General features: G+C 41.2%; 1 protein-coding gene across 2 annotated transcripts in view; it reads left to right on the plus strand.

The window, feature by feature from the left end:
• LOC127413674 (RAC-gamma serine/threonine-protein kinase-like) overlaps window positions 1–20,179 on the plus strand; it is a 185,301-nt gene that overhangs the window by 145,288 nt on the left and 19,834 nt on the right. For both annotated transcript variants that reach the window (XM_051650992.1, XM_051650993.1), the window contains exons 3-8: window positions 664–775; window positions 3,706–3,850; window positions 5,507–5,638; window positions 5,963–6,028; window positions 6,487–6,555; window positions 9,510–9,632. In XM_051650992.1, coding sequence (XP_051506952.1) covers window positions 664–775; window positions 3,706–3,850; window positions 5,507–5,638; window positions 5,963–6,028; window positions 6,487–6,555; window positions 9,510–9,632 — 647 coding nt within the window. The remainder of the gene's footprint in view (window positions 1–663; window positions 776–3,705; window positions 3,851–5,506; window positions 5,639–5,962; window positions 6,029–6,486; window positions 6,556–9,509; window positions 9,633–20,179) is intronic.

Below are 20,179 nucleotides of genomic sequence, written 5' to 3' on the forward strand. Positions count from 1 at the left end.
TCCGGTGCTTCTGCATAAATTTTGTGAGGCAAAATTACATAACAGAAAATACTTTGTAAAACAGACCTCAGCCAGTAGGCAGAATAAACACAAAGAACATGTAGATTCATTCACAGAACTGTCTTGAAGGTGTGTTCCTCCACAAAACAAACTCCAGCTGATATAAAGCCATTCAGTTTCCTCGGACAGATAAACAATTGTTCAGTGAGCCAGCCGTTATGAGTGTAGCAGATGACGAAATCATTCTAATGTCCCTTAAAAACACTCCACAAAAATAAACTCCAGCCAACAGGAGGCATAAGCACAAAGAACGAACAGATTCATCCACAACACCCATTCACTTGCATTTCATGGACCTACAGAGCTGAAATATTCTTCTAAAAATCCTCATATGTGTTCTGATGAAGAAAAAAAGTCATACACATCTGGGATGGCATGAGGGTGTGTAAATGATGTGAGAATTTTCATTTTTGGGTGAACTAATCCTTTAATCTAAGAATGCATTCTGTGTGAACAGACCCTTCATACTTTGAAGGTGTACATTTTATCAGTATACTGTACATGTTTTCTGGCAATCAAACCCATGACCTTGGCATTGCTTGCACCATACTCTACCAGTTGAACTACAGGAACATCATATATATTGGGTTCTCTCTATTTCAGAATGCCAGCTGATGAAAACTGAACGACCAAAGCCGAACACTTTTATTATTAGATGTCTACAGTGGACTACAGTCATAGAGAGGACCTTCCATGTGGACACGCCGGAAGAGAGGTGAGACCAGTCCTCAGTGTATAAGACATGAATATTGAGAGCATAATTTTCAGGGTAATACATTCACCTCCCTTACAAAATACACCATGGTAGCCATATTTACTGTTATTTCATTAGTACAGTTACAGTGACCCCAAAAGTATTTGGTCTCTTAAGTCACACTTAAAACATATGAATGTCAATGCATTAGATAACAAAATATCAAACCATGTGTTATCTGAAAATTATGTTAGACATTTTCTCAGAACTAACTTCTGAGCCATAACTGATCTCAAGGTGAATTGAATAGTTATAATGGATAATGCTGTGATTGCATTTTGTGTACAAATTTAATGTAATAATGATCAAATTAGCGAGTCAAAAAAGACAACAAAATTGTAGTATTTTAGCAAATGATGTTGCTGATCCTTTTGTTTTAGATGTGAGTTGTGGCATTTACAGACAACACAGCACTTCCCATAAAAATTAAAGTAATAATGAGCTGTTTGTAGATGGCAGCGAGACAGAAGCAACACACAAATTTATTTATTAACTCACATGGTAGAGAGAGAACTAGAATAAACTCTAGAGTCCAGTTATTGTTCAGATCATAATGGAATCATTGAACTTTTGAAAGACAGCACAGACCAATTAATAAAATGGTATAAAAGAAGGGATTTTTTAAGATGCCAAACAAAACATCTAAACATACAGGGCAGGCGGAAAGAAGAACTATGTCAAACGGTAAAGATTATATAAAGATTAAATAGCAACGGTATATCCACGTTGCTATTTAATAAAATCTGACAACTTTACTATAGCCTTCTCTGCCAACCGTGTCACAGATAGGTGCTTCTAGTGTAGACAGCTTTGTTGATTATGACGGGAGTAATTTAGTTAATACACTTGTAACGGTAGGCTGTTTACAGTTGTCGATCTATGACGAAGCTTCGCACAATAATATAGAATTCACAGATGTGTGTTTGGCTAGTTTAATCAGATTTATGTGTTACTGTTTCAAATCTTGTTTTTAACTCAATTTGTTTTTATCATTATGTGTTACATAATGTGAAGTTTTTGCACAGATTAAAGACAAATTAATTTGTTAAGAATAATCTTATCTTTTGATTTATGTCCATCCAGTTTACAAAAATACAATTAAATTAAAAACAATACAAATACAATTATATGACGTACCTTTCCTTTTAAAAGTATTTAAATCAATAGATTGTTACAAAAGTAGGCAATTCTAAATTTTTATGTAATGCACAAAACAATTGGTGTTTGTGGGTTGAATTTCCAGCAAAATAACTATTATCATATACCATGATATAAAATTTTGGTCATACCACTCACCCCTATAAACAGACAAACAACATTAAAACAGACAGAACAATATGAAGAGACATTGCATTTTCATGGTGCAGTTTATTGTCACACACCCTACTCCCAACTTACATGTCTATCTATCACAGCACACTGCAGTCCAATGCGCACTTTAACACACACTCGTGCACTTGCGCACGCACACTCTCTCTCTCTCTCTCTCTCTCTCTCTCTCTCTCTCTCTCTCTCTCTCTCACACACACACACATACACACAGAGCTCTGCGCAGGAGTAGGACACATCACACTGGCAGAGGTCTAGAAACAGCAGGCTTACATGTGAGAAGGAGAGATGTGGCGGCAGCTGGCTTTATGCCAGACTGTATTCAAAGCCTTTATCTCTCATTAGCAAAAACCACTCATTATACACCAAACCACTCCACACCCATTCATCCGCATGACCTTGAAGGGGTGCACGAGGCCCTTCATATACAGTACACGTTGCTGTATTAACCTTCTGGGTTATTTCCATCTCTTATTCTTTTTGAGGGCTCTCCACTATCAAATGGAAAGCACATGTGTTCAAGTTTGGAGTTTTCTGAATCAGTTTACTTTAGGGAGGTCAAAAGTACTTTGGTTCCAAGTCAATGCTTGAATAAAAAACTAATGTAGCAATACCAGTCCTGGCTTTTTACAGGATAACTAGTACAAAGTACTGACTCAATATGATACCCACACACAGTCTGACTGACAGATGACTGCTTGTGAACACAACATGCATATTTGGAGTGTGCTTCATGATTAGTGCTTGTATCTAGCCATAATGCTGTGGTACGTGAACAATCAAATGCTTTTCAATGTCAAAATACGCATCTTAGTGAGGTGTAAAGGTACACAGGCGGGGCAAATATTCAGATATGTATCAAAATATTGGATCAGTGTAAATGCAGCTTAATAGATTTGCCACTGTTTATTATGTCATTTATGGTAATCAAACAACAATAATGACAAGAAAAAAGAAAAGCACTCTGTGCTCTTAACACTAGTTCAGCATGCTGCCGTGAAACAGTGATAAACTACGAGCTTCGCTCAGATGAATTCATCATTATTAAACTAACACATGCTCTCAAACATGAACGCACCACTGATCCCACACAACAGATGTTGTGCTGCACAGTAAATGAAAGCTCAATGGAGGGAGACAGTGTTTGCAGAGAGGAGTGGCTTCTACACTCACATTACATTATATTGTTAGCTAGTGAGAATGGCCTTATGAATTACACTAATGGCCCGGTCTGATTACATTGTTTTGATGATTTGAGTCTTGAAAGCAGTACAGATTGAAGGGTAACACTTTACAATAAGGTTTTATACATTAACATTAATGCAATAGTTGACATAACAATGAGCCATGGTTTTACAGCGTTTATTACTCTTTGCTAATGTTATTTTCTAACAATAAACAGTAGTATATTTAGCAGTTACTGTCCAAGCTATACATGTATAGATACATGTTTGTTTTCATGTGTGTCTCAGGTGAATTCTAAGCAGTTTTTTTTTTTTTTTTTTTTTTTTACAAATAACTTCCGTCTGAAATATGTGGACTTAATGTGTGTGTTTCCACAGGGATGAGTGGGCAGAGGCGATCCAGATGGTGGCAGATAAACTCCAAAGACAGGAAGAGGAACGTATCCAGTCTAGTCCCACCTCACAGATAGACAACATGGGAGAGGAGGAGATGGACACGTCTATCAGTCACCACAAACGCAAGGTGCCTTCAAACCTAAGGATTTGTTTGAATGGTTGTACGGGGCATCATAAGCCTGCCTAAACATTTGAACTGAATTATGAAAAAACTCTCATTCTCAAAAAACAAAAAAAACAATCTGTTTTAAAGGAATAGTTCACCAAAAAATAAAATAAAAATGCTGTCATCATTTACGCACCCTCATGCCATTCCAGACCAGTTTGGTTTGCTTTTTCTGTGGAACACAAAAGGGGAAATTAGTCCACTGTAGCTGTCAAATCAATTATGGCGCCATTATTTGTCATATCAGTGTCAGTCCTGATGCATTGCTTGTGAACGTGCCATAGTTGAATGGATGCGGACAGTGTAGGGCAAGATTTTCTGTTAATTATGATTTAAAGTTCAGTTTGTAGTTTCACACAAAGCTATTATATGGCTTTAAAAGACATAGAACATAGACCATTTCAAGGATGCAAACAATTACAAAGGAATTAGAACGCTACTGATCCTGAAGCACTTCTGGAATCATTACCAGATCCTTTAAATAAGGCTCTGAGTTAACATCTTCTCAAAGAACATCAAACGTTTACCTGAAGTAACTTATCCAGACATGTTGTTGATACTGAGCATCTACGCGGGAGAGATGAAATTTTATTGTAGTTTAGATGCTCACAATTATTTCCACAGCTGAAAGATCAGGAATACTGGATCGCTCCTATTATAATCAAAGAAGCCGTTCAATGAAGCTGTCTGCGTGACCTGCAGATAAGGTAAGGATTTATTGGATAAAAGAGTCTGCTAAATGTAAATGACTTGTGCAGCTTCATTCATTATAATGGGAGCGATCTATAGTCACTTTTAGAGCTTTACCTATCAAACTTAGTTGGCATAAAGGTAGTTTACATACCAGAGTTAAGATGTGTGCTACAGTTGATAGTACTGCACGAATCTATCCATCTCACTTCACTGCAGCGGTTCATGCATCCATTTGCTGTTGCTTTTTTGGAGATCTAAACACTTTAATTTCTGTTTGTTCCAGGCATACAGAGAGCATCCAGCCACCGAACACCATGGTCCACATTTTAATAATGACATTTTATGACAATCATTTTAACATTAGTAACGATAATTGTGTTAAAGTCACAATGAATGAAGCACCTCCCGCTGTTGTTTTGAATGAGTATGACAACTAGTAGGAAATGTTAAAGGGACAAAGACATCACTTACTTAAACTGACGAATAGTCCTTGAAATGGCGTATAGTGCATAGTTTTCGCTTTTTATATTAAATCCGTCATTTCTCCTTTTGTGTTCCACAGAAGAATAGTGTAGTGTAATTAGAATAACGTGTAAGTAATACACATTCGGAATGGCTTGGAAAGAGCTAGTAAATGATGACAAAATAATAATTTTGGAGTGAACTATACCTTCAGTGCTGTGTATTTCTGTGAGTTTCATCATTTTAAACAACAAGCTAATGTACAAATATGTCAGTGTGTTTAAGTGGCAGTGGAGTCTCAGAGGAGAAGGAAGCTGATGTGTTGCTGTATTTCTAGACATGGGGGCATGCATGTTAACAAAATACAGAACTAAAGCCTAATTATCTCCATCGCATCTCCACTGCATTTCAGTATGTCTGACAATTTCATGCTTTTTCCTTTTTTTTTTTTTTTTTTTGCAGACAATGAATGACTTTGACTACTTAAAATTATTGGGAAAAGGCACTTTTGGTAAAGTCATTCTTGTAAGGGAGAAGGCCAGCGGGAAATATTATGCAATGAAAATTTTAAAGAAAGAGGTTATTATAGCAAAGGTAAGATTCATCTATCTTTTTTTTTCCGTTGAATTTAATTTGAAGATGTTTTGATCGGTTCAGTCAGGACATAAATATTTGAAATGATGCATTGTATTGTCTATTGTCTAATGATACTTTTACACTTCAATTTTGCTAAAATCAGTTATGAAAGTGTATTTTTAACCCCCTCTTTAAAAGTTCAGGATCCTTTTAAATGCAATCAGACTCAAAATAATGCCAACACTGTACATTTGTACTGTAATTAAACATGGTTCAGAATCATTGAATTTCTTTTCTTGATTACCGGTAGTTATTTATCGCATTTTGTGTTTCTTTTTGTAGGATGAAGTGGCCCACACGCTCACAGAAAGCAGAGTACTGAAAAACACAAGACATCCATTTTTAACCGTGAGTGCATGTTTACTAATGAGTTATCATAAATAAATATTCACAATGCTTTTGTATATATGATTGGCATTTCCCTGGAGCCTCATTATAATGCAGAGAATAAACTGTAATAAATTAGCGGCCTAAATTAAGCTGTGCATCTGTTGAGAAGTCTCCAGTGAAAGGTAATTTCTCTGACACTCCAGATGCTGTTGAATGCCACGCAATGTACACAGCAGGTTTAGCAAAACACTTTACCACTGTCACTCAAGATGGTGTTCCCTCGTAAACTTCACCTTCCCTCAAAGTTAGTATCAAGGCCTGCAAGAAAGAGCAAAGCTTATAAAAAAACACTCCTTTCATTTTCTCTCGAGACAAACATTTCTCTCACGTGTATATGTTGATGAGCTCTCATGTTGCGTATATTTTAGTTTTATGTGTTTTTTCCTCTAATGGTGTTTCTCCACCTGCTGTTTCAGTCTTTGAAGTATTCGTTCCAAACAAAAGACCGCCTATGCTTTGTGATGGAATACGTCAATGGAGGAGAGGTACGTGTGTTTGTCTGTTTGTCTTTTCCTCTGCATTGATTGGCAAGCTGTTTCTGTTGTAATGCTGTAACAAATTCGTACTTACTGCTTTGGTGAGCTAAAATTGTAAATCTGATAATATCTTGTGATGCATCTACAGTTTGAAGAGATCTTTTGAAGAAAATAAAAAAAAGGCCCTCACATTTAGAGATTAGAGATTGACCAATATTATTTATTAACTATAGATAATGATACAGAGTATATTATGTTGGAGTGTCCAACGTTTCGGCAACAAGCCCTTGTCAAAGTATAATTTCCTCACAATGGAGAGCAGTATAAGACTAAATTATATATTAAATGTTCAGAGCAAATAAAGAAAATTATAAATCAACATTGGCATATTTTACAGTCAGATAAGAGACTTGGTGTTTTTCAGGACGCTCCACTTACAGTGTTCAAAAGAGGACGTAATTTAAGAGAGTGCTTGGTTAAGTCTGACTTGATCCCTTCTCCACCTGTGAAATTACAAGGCATGCTGACACCTATCCCAGAAGGTAACTGCCATTGTGGTGCATGTAACCGATGTAACTACACATATCATTGAACGTCATTCAAACATCCTCACACTGGAACATCTATTCCGATAAAAGGTATAATAAGCTGCAAAACAAAAGCTGTGATTTACTTAATAACATGTCCTTGCGGTACATCATATGTGGGAAAAACAAGCAGGGAATTAAAAACACGAATTGCAGAACATTGTAATACTAAAAGATGTAAAAATATAAATTACCCATTAGCAGCACATTTTATAGAACATAATCATCCAGTTGCATCATTATGTTATATAGGTATAGAGAAGGTGTCACTACTAAGAAGAGGTGGGGATTTGGATCAACTCTTGTTGAAACGAGAAGCCTTTTGGATTCACAGATTAAAAACTTTGGTGCCGCATGTTTTAAATATTGATTTTGAATTGAGTTGTATTTTTTATAAATGAGGAAATGAAATCTATTTTGTACACATCTTGAATTGAAGGTTGGGAGTTCTCTAAAATGATTGTTGTGTGTGTGTGTGTGTGTGTGTGTGTATCTCTGAGTGTATGTGTGTATATATATATATATATATATATATATATATATATATATATATATATATATATATATATATATATATATATATATATATATACATATATATGTATATGGATTGTGTATAGGGCTTTCTGAAGATATGATGTGGTGGCTTTTTAGGATTTGATTGTATCTAAATGCGCTTAAGTAGTGTATCTTGTGACATACAAATCAGCATGATATCTAATATGTCTTAATTGGTTGAGACAGGCTTGTTAGCTAATAACTAAATGTCCATTTTGATGTCACTGCTTTCACCTGTGTGTAATGACTGACTCTATTTATACTTCTCTCCATTGTGAGGAAGTTGTACCTTGATAAAGGCTTGTTGCCGAAATGTTGGTAATAAAATAAACTTGTAAGAGAGTGTGCAGTTATATATTTTTCTTTTGAAAGTTTTTGTCCTAACTTGCACCTCCAAACTTAAGGTGTGGTTTGCTCCAGCGTCCCTCTAAAAAAAGTTGTATTGCTATCATTAGACAAGACAGGTTTAAAATCATTTAAAAATACCAAATATTGTCCAATTTATCTGCCTCATATGCATTATATTAAAAGAATATGCATTATGAATACTTTATTATTAACAATAAAACCTACTATGTGTTATTTATAACACTCATTTATGCAAAGTTGTTTTACAATCTAAATGGTCGAACATGTATTATTATCTTTGTTTTAGGCTGTCTTACATTTACGGCTAAAATGCTATGTGCTTCTTGCTTTAGAATGGCCGGCTGTTGTGTAAAAAGTTGAGTAATTTTGCAAACAATACATAAAGTAGGTTACTTACCTGTGAATGTTGTTGTTTCTTGTTGAACGCACAGAGCTGTAATGCCATTGTTTGGTGCTATTCTTTAGAGACAAAACTGTTTCATTTATTGGAAGACCTGATAAATGGGCAGTAACTGATTAAGTAGAAAAGTTTGAATGCTGGTAAAAAAAAAAATATTGGTCAAATCTCTAAATACAATTTCAGAGTTAAATTGACGGTGATAATAATTGTGGTGTCGCTTAAGAAATACTTTGAAAAAAGTTTGCCAGTCTTACTGTGTTGACATGGCAGGGCTCAGGATTCAATCTTGAGGGGCTCAAGTTTTGATAAATGAAATTCCACCACCAACAGTGCTGTTTAATCAGAGCTGCGGCAGTCACGCTCTCATTCCCTCAGCTTGCAATGTCACCTGCTCCCCTGCCTGGTCCAGCCAGAGCTCCTCACCTCCACACGTTTGGCCCATCCGTCTCTCCCCTTTCAGCCCTGCCACATTCACAGCTGCCAGTGCACTGATGAAGGTACACCTGGCCACGGCCACCCCACTCTCCCTGGCACACTCCCCCTCCTTCATCTGATCAGCAGAACCGTTAGCGCTCCCTGGACAGCCATATTCCAACATCCCCCAGCAATTAATAGGCACAATCCCCTCATTGGGCTTCTGTGTTATTTCTATAAGGCAAGTTCAAGTGGAGCTCAGGGCTAGACAGTTGACAGAAATCCTTGACATCTGACTGGGGAGGTTGGGCAATACTCAATGAAAAATATGAGGGAGATGATTGCAGGGGATGGAGTACTTGTGCCACTTTAATGGAATGTTAGCCCATGAGCATGCAGATGCAGCCTTTAACAAGATTGGTGTATTGATTAAAATGCTGATTTAACAGGCCACGCCGGACACTCTCTGGAAAGACGGAGATGATGTGCCAGCTGCTGTAGGGGTTCACCGGGTGTCCTCGTGGGCCCCGCCATCTATCATCTCAATATGGCGATGTGAGGCAGTTTGTGTTGTGTTAATTTCCTCCAATAAATCAGTAATTATTGCAATTCTGTCCCTGCTGTTTTCCCTGCAGCTGTTTTTCCATTTGTCGAGAGAACGGGTGTTCTCGGAGGACCGCACACGCTTCTACGGTGCCGAGATCGTTTCCGCCCTCGACTACCTGCACTCTGCCAAGATAGTGTACCGGGATCTGAAGGTAAACACAAAAAAGGGAAAGAATTAATATATTGAGAGAGACGTTTTTGTTCCATTTGTAATGCATTTATACATGTGAATGTCATGGGACTTAGAAAATGTAATTAAAAGCTCTAGACTAGAGTTTGGGCTTTTTTATAAATTTTTTGGAAACATCAAACTCTGGCGGCTGTGGATGATGACACAGTGTTTTGCTTGCAGTCTTGGACCAAACCAGTCGTGAAAGTGCCAGCAAACTTGGACAAACAGCTTAGCCATTAAAATTTAAAGGTTAAATTAATGTGGCATGAAGTTTCTTTCCACTGTAATTGAATAAATATGTCATCCATGTAGGTACGGTATGAACTTTTAAACTATTAATTAATAATGTTGTAACTGAGTGGTTAAAATAAAAGTAAAAATTTTTAATATACTGATTTTACAGATTTTGTTTTATTTCTCTAGATTTGTAACTTCAAATAACTTTCAAATTTATTGCAATTACAAGATTGTGTAAATTATTTTACTTATATATTTACTATGAGAAGCTTTCGCCGCTAAACGAGAAGTAATATCTGTGGAATTAACCGCAACAAATGTAGAATGACTGCATGGATGCCCTCCTCCCTACCACACGTTTGAAGAGCCCGCATTCATTCAAGTCCAATCAAATTAACCGAGGAAAGGAGGAATTGAACCCCCATGTGCTGGTTTCAAGCCAGCCGCATAACCACTCTGCCACTTAAGACATTAGTAAAATCCGTAAATTACATCACTTTGTCAAGGTGAAATCGTAGGTTAAACCCCTGCATGTCTTAAGCTACACAGCTTAATGGCACATCCCACACAACTAGGATTCCAAGACGCGGCATCACCCGTTATAGAAGAACTTCTTCATTTTCACGACCACGCCTTAATAATTGTATTTTTAATTAGCACTTTGGTACTATATATTATTGTTGCAATAGTGTCAACCAAACTCACCAACAAGTATATCCTAGACTCTCAAGAGATTGAGATCGTATGAACTGTCCTACCAGCCGTTATCCTAATTTTAATTGCTCTCCCCTCCCTGCGCATCCTGTACCTCATAGATGAAATCAATGACCTGCATCTAACGATTAAAGCCATGGGTCACCAATGATACTGAAGCTACGAATACACAGACTACAAGGACTTGGGCTTTGACTCCTACATAATCCCAACCCAAGACTTAGTTACACACAACTAATTTGAGCTATGTCTGCCTTTCTTGTCAAAAATTCCATGATGTGATGAGACAAATCCAGATCGCTCCAACGTTTCGTGCTTGCACTGCATAAACAGGAGCGATTGTTTTATCACTTTGCTTGCTTGCAGAGGTGTAGTATAACACCATTACATGTCGAATTAATAGGTTTATATAGCATTATTCTCTAAGTTTAGCAAAATGTGCAACTTCCTTTTCTTACTGTGCACTTACAGTAAAATCGACAAGCATCACATGAGCTGTGGAATGCTGCACGAGAGAGAGAGAGAGAGACACAGGAGCTGCCGCTTTAACAGAGCTAAATATGCAGGGTAATGAAGGTGTGCGAACTGAGAAAAGTAGTGTTGCAGAGCAATACTTAAAATAAAAGTAGTATTGCCAAGGCAAAACTAGCAATACTGGCAATACTGGTGACAAAGGCTATGACACTATTATATAGATATTTTTGAGCACAATAATTTATTCAAAAAAATTAAAAATAAATGACAAAAAAGCATTTCAAATGATGATGTGCTGCATCTGAACACATATGTGATAAATATTATTTGTGTGAGGAATAGAGTGAAACTTAAGGTCCATGATGAAAGTCACATCTCATTCAAAAGGATACATCCAAACTTTAATATGTTGCAGTCGGTAACAAAATGCAAGAGCCAGTGGCATTTGACATCACTGACATAAAAACTGTAATGACACATCTTAAGACATCAATTTTTTATGTTTAATTAAGTTTAACATTTGAATGTTATGGTAGATGGGGACATTGATCATTGAATAAAGACTACCGGTAACTTGTGTCTGCTCCTCACACCAAGCTATCATATGGCTTTGGAAGACTTGGAATATAGCACATGAAAAATGGATACCTTTATGATTAATTTAATTATTTTTGAGCTGCTCTGACATTCTGAAAACTAATCATTTCATTCAAACCATTTTAAAATTTAGCCTTGAGTAAAGTAACGGAACGAGCTGAATACACACCAGAGTGATGTTTAAAATACAGACTAAGGGTGAATTTTTGGTGGTGCAGTCAAAAAAGGGCTTTTCACACTGCACTTAACTCCGGGTTATCTTCATTCTTAACCTCGCTTTTAACCCCACAAATGCGGTGCTAACCCTGCTTCAGAGCAGGTTTTCATAACCCTAGGTAAAATGGTGTTAACCCCTTTCAAAATTACAAGTGTGAAATGTTGTTTACCCGGGGTTAAAAGCGGGGTTTAGAATGAAGATAACCTGGGGTTAAGCACAGTGTGAAAAGCCCTAGTGTGGAACGATGTGGTGTTAGAATGATTCAGAAAGGTAATTAGTAACAGACAACCAATCATATATAGCCTCAGTATTTACCTCATTAAATATTCATGCACTTTGTACCTTCGCTGAAACTTTCACACTCTGTTTACATTCTCCGTCTGAGTAAAACCAGTAAAGTGTCAAACAGTTGTGGCAAACACGATAACTGCCATGATGAAGAGACAGTATTCCGGATTTTGTGGCATATTTCAGAAGACAAAAGACAAACAGAGCTGAATTGCTTACTGGGTTAATGATTTCAAGTGTGAAAAGCCCAACTTACATATCTGTGGCCATCATCGTTCCTCGCATAAGGAAACTAGGCAGTGCCAGATCCATCTCCTTTTGGTATTAAATGTTGGGCTATAGAAAGAAACAGGCATTTCAGGAATAAGTCATAAAATATCTTTCTAAGGGCATCTGTGAGAACATTATTAAGTAAATAATCACTCAATACTTTTACATACTTTTCCTCAAACCTTTCCATCAAATGAGAGACCCATCTATCATGTTCCTTGACAGTAAGGTCCCTGTCTTTGTCTAAGGATGTTATCAGTGCTTATCATCCAGATTCTGTTAGCATTTTTTTTTTATATATATTCTATGAAAAGAAATAAAGTGCTGATAAATAGCCATCTTAGATTGTTCTTATAATCATTAAACAAATTATAGAACATAATAATTGCCTCAAAGTATGCAAGTGTATCTACACAGTAAAATGCTCTTACAAAGGTTGAGTTGCTTGTTGTCATCTTGTTTTTACTATAATGATTTGGGGTTTGGTAGGTCATTCCTTAAAAGTGATTGATATGACATTGGCCCCATCTACAATTCCATTTAAAACAGAAAACAGAATGAATCACTGTAACAGAGACTCAGGAGAACTGGGGTTTAGATCCATGTGCGGTTTATTAGAAAAGGTGCAAATCATAAACAGACAGGCAGGGTAAATCTCCAGCAAAAGAACAGTGTAGACAAATGAGTCAAGGTTGTAAACAGGCAAGGTTCAGGGCAGGCAGCAAACAGTCAAAGTATAAGTCCAGGTAAACAGACGTAATCAAGAGGCAGGCAGCAGAGAATCAAACGGAGGGTAAACAGACAGGAGTCAAACACAGGCAGGCAATAACAACAGAATAAACGTTCAGAAATGTTAGCAATGGCAAAACAAGACTTTGCATAGACTTGAGTTTGAACAGCGCTTAAATAGTCCATGGAATTGGGAACAGGTGTGGGTGTAATCAGTCCAGGTAGGCATGCTGGGAAGTGTAGTTTATAATGCTCTCAGAACCCGGGTGAGGGAGACCTCTGGTGGTGAGCAGAAGAAGTCCTTGAGTTCATGACAGAGCTTGGACGATTTCAGTCATGATGTCCCATTGAACTGGAGCGAAAATTAATGACATGGGGATGATGGGTTCCGACGTCTGGTTCTGGGTGTCAGACTCAAACAGACAAGAGAGTGCATCGGCTTTGGAAATCTTTGAACCAGGACGATATGTAATGGTGAAATTGAAATGGGTAAAGTACAAAACCCACCTTGCTTGCCTCAGATTCAGTCTTTTCTCAGAGCACATAAATTCAAGGTTTCGATGGTCTGTTAGTACAAGGAAAGGATGTCTTGCCTCCTCCAACCAATTTCACCATTCCTCGAGAGCTGCTTTCATTGCCAGTAATTCTCGGTTGCCCACATCGTAGTTTTGCTCAGCAGGAGAAGGCTTTCAAGAAAAATAAGCACAAGGGTAGAGTTTCGGAGGTGTACCATGTCGTTGAGAAAGAATGGCTCCGATTCAACTGTGAACAGGGTATTGGGGTCAGGATGGTGCAGAATGGGGGCGGAGGTGAAACAGGACTTCAGATTCTTGAAGGCCTGGAGGGTCTTTGCAGACAAACACAGCTTGGTGCCCCCTCCCCTTAACATAGATGTCAGAGGGGTAGCGACTGAATTGAAATTCCTGATAAACCGCCTGTAGAAATTGGCGAACCCCAGGAAGCTTTGCAACTCCTTCACGAATATGGGTTGAGGCCAGTTAAGTACTGCACGTACCTTGCTGTCATCCATGGCAACCCCTTCTGAGCTGATGACGTAGCCTAGGAATGACACAGAGGTCTGATGGAATTGACATTTCTCGGCTTTGGCGTAGAATTGGTGGTGGATTAAACGCTGAAGGACTGCTCTGACATGGGTGTTGTGTTCTTCCAGGGAGTTTGAGTAAATGAGGATATCGTCGATGTATACAATTACCCACCAGTTCAGCATCTCTGAACACAATTTATGAATGACTGGAACACTGGTGGACTATTTGTTGAACCGAAGGGCATGACCAGATACTCATAGTGGCCACTGCTGGTGGAGAATGCTGTCTTCCATTCATACCCCTCCCGGATGCGTATGAGGTTGTATGCACTGCGAAGGTCAAGCTTGGTGAAGGATCTTGTGGAGCGTAACTGTTCAAGTGCTGTGGGAACCAGAGGTAAAGGATAACATAACTTTACCGTAATGTCATTGAGAGTGTGGTAATCGATGCAAGGGCGGAGCCCACCATCCTGTGGGTGAGGTGGATGGTCGAATGAAACCCTTTGACAGTTCCTCCCCAATGTAATTTTTCATAGCTTCAGCCTCGGGTTCAGACAAAGGAAAAGTCCTCCCTCGTGGTAGTGTAGTGCCAGGCAATAGTTTAATGGCACAGTCACTGGAATGGTGAGGAGGGAGTTGAGATGCTTTGGCCTTTCTAAAGGCATCAATGATGTCATCATACTCAGAGGGTAGGTTGAGCACTGATGAGAAGTCCTCCGTGACAGTAGTGAACCCAATGGAAACAGGTGAAATGGGCTTTAGGCAGCTGGCAAAACAAGTTGAGTCCCACCGGGAAATTTGTCCTTCACGCCAAGAAATTTGAGAGTTGTGTTGTTGAAGCCATGGTAATCCAAGTATTACAGGGTTGTGTTGCGAATGAATGATATAGAGGCGTGTCCTCTCTGTGCAAATCATGCCAACTTGGAGGGTGATGTCTGTAGTGGTGTAATGAACGTGGCTGGTCCCTAGAGGGTGTCCATCTAACGCTGCCACTGCCAAAGGAGATTCACAGGGGATTAGTGGTATCACAATCCTTAATTATCTAAACTAAGCTAAATTTTCATCAATAAAATTGCCTGTGGCACCAGAATCGATCATGGCTTGACTGGAGATTATATTCTGACAACCAGTTATAGTGACAGGCATCTTAATACAGGAAGAGGTAAACAGTGGAGTCATAACATTACTCTCCGCCGGTTTAGATGATTGGGATGGCCGTAGAGGACAGGTTGCTCGTAGATGTCCGGCCTGACCGCAATATAAACACAGACGTTGCTTCATGCGGTGTTCTCTCTCCTCCGTCGTCAGATGGGCGTGCCCAATCTGCATGGGTTCTGTTTCTCCGGTGTTGGTAGGCTGACTGGTGTCCGTGAACAGATGAGATTATCTAGGTGAATGGCAAGATTAATAAACTGGTCCAGGGTCTTCCCTTCATCGCGGCATGCCAGCTCTGATTGTAGTTCCAGATTGAATCCCCTTCGAAAGAGTCATTTAAGTGTGTCCTCTACCCAAACAGTCTGGCGAGTGTGCAGAATAAAAGCGCAAACTCAGCAGTGGTGTCTTTTCCCTGTCGGAGTGAGAGTAACAGCTCACCAGCGTCCTTTCCTCCCTCGGGATGTTCGAACACTTCTCAGAAGCGCTGGAGAAAATTATCAAAAGTGGTGAACCTCGATCCCTCATTGGACCACATTGCAGTTGCCCAATCCAGAGCCCTTCCAGTTAGTAAAGAGCAAATAAAAGTCATCAGAGGGATATAATGTGGGCTGATGTTTGACAAACATTGAACACTGCATCAAAAATCCCTTGCACTTCCGGAAAAGCAATTCGTGGGTTGGCAGTGAAGGTGTTAGGAGAGGAAGGGTTATTTACTGGAATTGGCTGGGGTGCCTGTGATGGTTGGCCTGATGCTGGAATGTGGAGGTTTTGTAAGGTCTTTACTAATTCCTCCGTTAGTGCAGTCAGCCGGGCGAGTTATTGTTGGTGAGCAACCAACACATTTGCTTGAGCAGAAACCTCTGTAGATAATTGCAGGAGTGCCGCTGGATCAGTGGGTGGTGAAGTCTTCTGTAAAAGAGACTCAGGAGAACTGGGGTTTAGATCCATGTGTGGTTTATTAGAAAAGTTGCAAATCATAAGCAGGGTAAATCTCCAGCAAAAGAACAGCATAGACAGATGAGAGATGAGGTCATAAACAGGCAAGGTTCAGGGCAGGCAGCAAACAATCAAAGTATAAATCCAGGTAAACAGACGTAATCAAGAGGCAGGCAGCAGAGAATCAAACGGAGGGTAAACAGGCAGGAGTCAAACACAGGCAGGCAAAAACAACAGAATAACCACTCAGAAATGTTAGCAATGGCAAGACAAGACTTTGCATAGACTTGAGTTTGAACAGGGCTTAAATAGTCCATGGAATTGGGAACAGGTGTGGGTGTAATCAGTCCAGATAGGCATGCTGGGAAGTGTAGTTTATAATGCTCTCAGAACTCAGGTGAGGGAGACCTCTGGTGGTGAGCAGGAGAAGTCCTTTAGTTCGCTAATATCTAATCACTAATAAGTTTAGTGTAATTAACCAACATGATGACACAAACACAATGTAAATTATATTCACAATGAAACTGTATTTATTCCTATCCTATCCTCCTCCACTTAACTAATGTCAAAAAATTATAAATAATCATCTTCATTTAAATATAGCCCCAGATGTTCTGCATTGAATTTCTTGCATTAAACCAGATTCTTTGTGTATTAATGCTGTTCTCAAACAGATTTTTGATTTTAAGATGAAGAAGATGATAAAACATTTAAAAGTATTACAGAAATGTAAAATATAGTCTTTTATGTAACAACATTCAGTAGCTTACTCAACTGAAGTGTCCCACTGTTGTAGTCGATCTTTCACACACATCCATCAGTCTAAAACACAAGTTTAAACATCAGGCTAACAAATCAGTCACGAGGACCACGTCTGGGTGGGCCAGTAGGGTGCTACTAGGACGACCTGCTCCTCGTCCTCCCTGACCTTGGGAAACGCATATTTGCGTAGTCCCGGGGGCCAGCTATGTGCCAGCACGTCTATACCGAGGGGTGCCTCGGTCAGGGCGTACCATAGCGGGCAGTGGGAGAATTCCCAGGAAGCAAACAGGTCTACCTGCGCTTGACCGAATCGACTCCAAATCAGCTGGACCACCTGGGGGTGGAGTCTCCACTCTCCCCTGAGCGTAACCTGTTGTGACAGCACGTCTGCTGCGGTGTTGAGGTCGCCCGGGATGTGAGTGGCTCGCAGCGACTTGAGGCGCTGCTGACTCCAGAGGAGGATACAGTGGGTGAGTTGTGACATGCAACGGAAGCATAGGCCACCTTGGCGGTTGATGTGCGCTACCGTCACCGTGTTGTCCGTCCGGACCAACACATGCTTGCCCTGGATCAGCGGCCAGAGCCTCCACAGGGCGAGCAGTACTGCCATCAACTCGAGGCAGTTGATGTGCCAACGTAGTCACGGGCTAGTCCAAGAGCCGGTGGCTGCGTGCCCATTGCATACAGCACCCCAGCCCATCTTGGAATTGTCCATCATAACCACAACACGCCTGGAGACCTGCTCTAGGGGAATCCCTGCCCGTAGAAATGCTAGGTCGGTCCAAGGGCTGAAGAAGCGGCGACAGATCGGTGTGACGACCACGCGATGTGTCCCGTGGCGCCATGCCCATCTCGGTACTCAAGTCTGAAGCCAGTGCTGAAGCGGTCTCATATGCATCAACCCGAGCAGTGTGGCCACCGCTGAGGATGCCATATGCCCCAGGAGCCTCTGAAAAATTTTCAGTGGGACCACTGTTTTCCATCTTAATGCCTTCAGACAGTTCAGCACCGACTGTGCATGCTCATTCGTGAGGCGCGCTGTCATCGAGACTGAGTCCAACTCCAAACCGAGAAAAGAGATGCTCTGAACCGGGGAGAGCTTGCTCTTTTCCCAGTTGACCCGAAGCCCCAGCCGGCTGAGGTGCATGAGCACCAGGTCCTGTGTGCACACAACACATCCCAAAAGTGAGCTAGGATTAGCCAGTCATCGAGATAGTTGAGAATGCGGATGTCCACTTCCCTTAGTGGGGCAAGGGCTGCGTCTGGGACCTTTGTGAAGATGCGAGGGGACAAGGACAGTCCAAAGGGGAGGACCTTGTACTGGTACACCCGGTCCTCGAAAGCAAACCGCAGGAAGGGTCTGTGTCGAGGTAAAACCGAGACGTGGAAGTACGCGTCCTTCAGGTCTACCACCGCTAACCAATCTTGATGCCGGATGCTCGCTAGAATGCATTTTGCGTTAACATCTTGAACGGGAGTCTGTGCAAAGCCCAGTTCAGTACTCGCAGGTCCAAGATTGGCTACAACCCACCACCTTTCTTCGGTACGATGAAGTAGGGGCTGTAAAACCCTTTCTTCATCTCGGCCGGAGGGACAGGCTCTATCACACCCTTCCGCAGAAGGGTAGCGATCTCCGCACGCAGGGTAGCGGTGTTCTCGCCCTTCACCGAAGTGGACGCCATTGAACCTGGGTGGGCACCTGGCGAACTGAATCGCGTAGCCGAGTTGGACGGTCCTGATCAACCACTTTGACGGGTTGGGGAGCGCAAGCCACGGTCCCAAGCTGCGGGTGGGGCCTCGTAATGGGGCGGAGCCTGAGGCGCCACATCGTGGGGGCTGGAGCCCTGACTTCGTGGCCATGCTGAGCCTGGGAACATCGAAGCACTTACCTGGCTCCGGATACCCACCACAGGGCCGGTCAGGGAGGGGGAGGAGGAAAGTTGTCCCCGAGGTCCGTCAGAATCGGCCTGGCATGGGCGTGTTTATGCCACAGCTGGGCGCCATACCTGCCATAAAGGAACGGTGGCCGGTGGTCGTGATAACGATGGCCGTGAGCACCAGATATGTGACCCAAGGAATGAGGAAACCGCTCCTTTTCTGAACGTGTAGGTGCCGCAGCCCTTTGGGCATGCGGCGAATCAAAGAAAAGGCAAAGGATTCTCCTCCCGGCCCTCCACCGGGGGATGGAGTGGTCTGCTTACCATCTTTAGGCCTGCAGCAGGTCTCCACGTGCCTGGGTAGCCCATCTCAGGGGCGCTTCAAAGCCTTCCTCGGGTTCTTGGCGGCCGGCCGTGAGACGGGTGGTGTCTGCTTCCTGCGGGTGGCCACGGGGGCAGGCTGCGGCGGAGCCGGTGTTGTCGCAACCAGGAAATACACACAAACAGAGAGGCATCTTTAAAAAGATGCTCTCTGTTAATGCCACTCTTTTAGAAGGGAAAATATACTCTTTCAGTAGGAAGAATATACTCTTTTAGCTGCTGAAGCACCCAGGGGCATTCTCTGCACTTCACCAGTGCAAGAGGGGGAGAAGCATTGGCGTCGCCAGGTAGTTTTTCCAGGGCTTCAGCCCCGTATGTTTTGACTGTAGCCCTGAATGTAATTTTAAATGTTGGCTACGCAATAATATTGCTACATTTTGTTTGAAGTTCATGTGATATGACCCCCCCCCCATGCTCCCGCTCCCGCTAAGCCCCGAACCTCCTCAAATCCTAGAAACGCCCCTGGGGAGAAGCCGCTGTAATGCGCTGTAAATCCAACAGCGGTGGGTGGATTCAATCCAATTCGAGGTGAATGGATCGGCAGAGTAATTCAGCTCGCTGAATTCAACCGCTCGGCTCCGAAGAGAAAATCTGAATGAGTGGTTGCGAGCCAGCTACTTTTATACCCGGATGTCCGGGGGAGTGGCATGCAAATTCCATTCGCCAATTCCCATTGGCCTTTTTTCAAAATCAGAGGTGTTTGGGGCTCCCAAGAGTGACCCCTAGTGTCACTACATTGAGACAATGTAGAGTGAGTGACAGATAGGGAACAGGTTTATTTACTATTCAGTTGGGTGACGCTAGCGGCAAATAAATTCACACTTCTCTAAGTACGTTTTGGGAGA

This window comes from Myxocyprinus asiaticus, chromosome 23 (assembly GCF_019703515.2).
Source record: "Myxocyprinus asiaticus isolate MX2 ecotype Aquarium Trade chromosome 23, UBuf_Myxa_2, whole genome shotgun sequence".
In the NCBI taxonomy this organism is placed as follows: Eukaryota; Metazoa; Chordata; class Actinopteri; order Cypriniformes; family Catostomidae; genus Myxocyprinus; species Myxocyprinus asiaticus.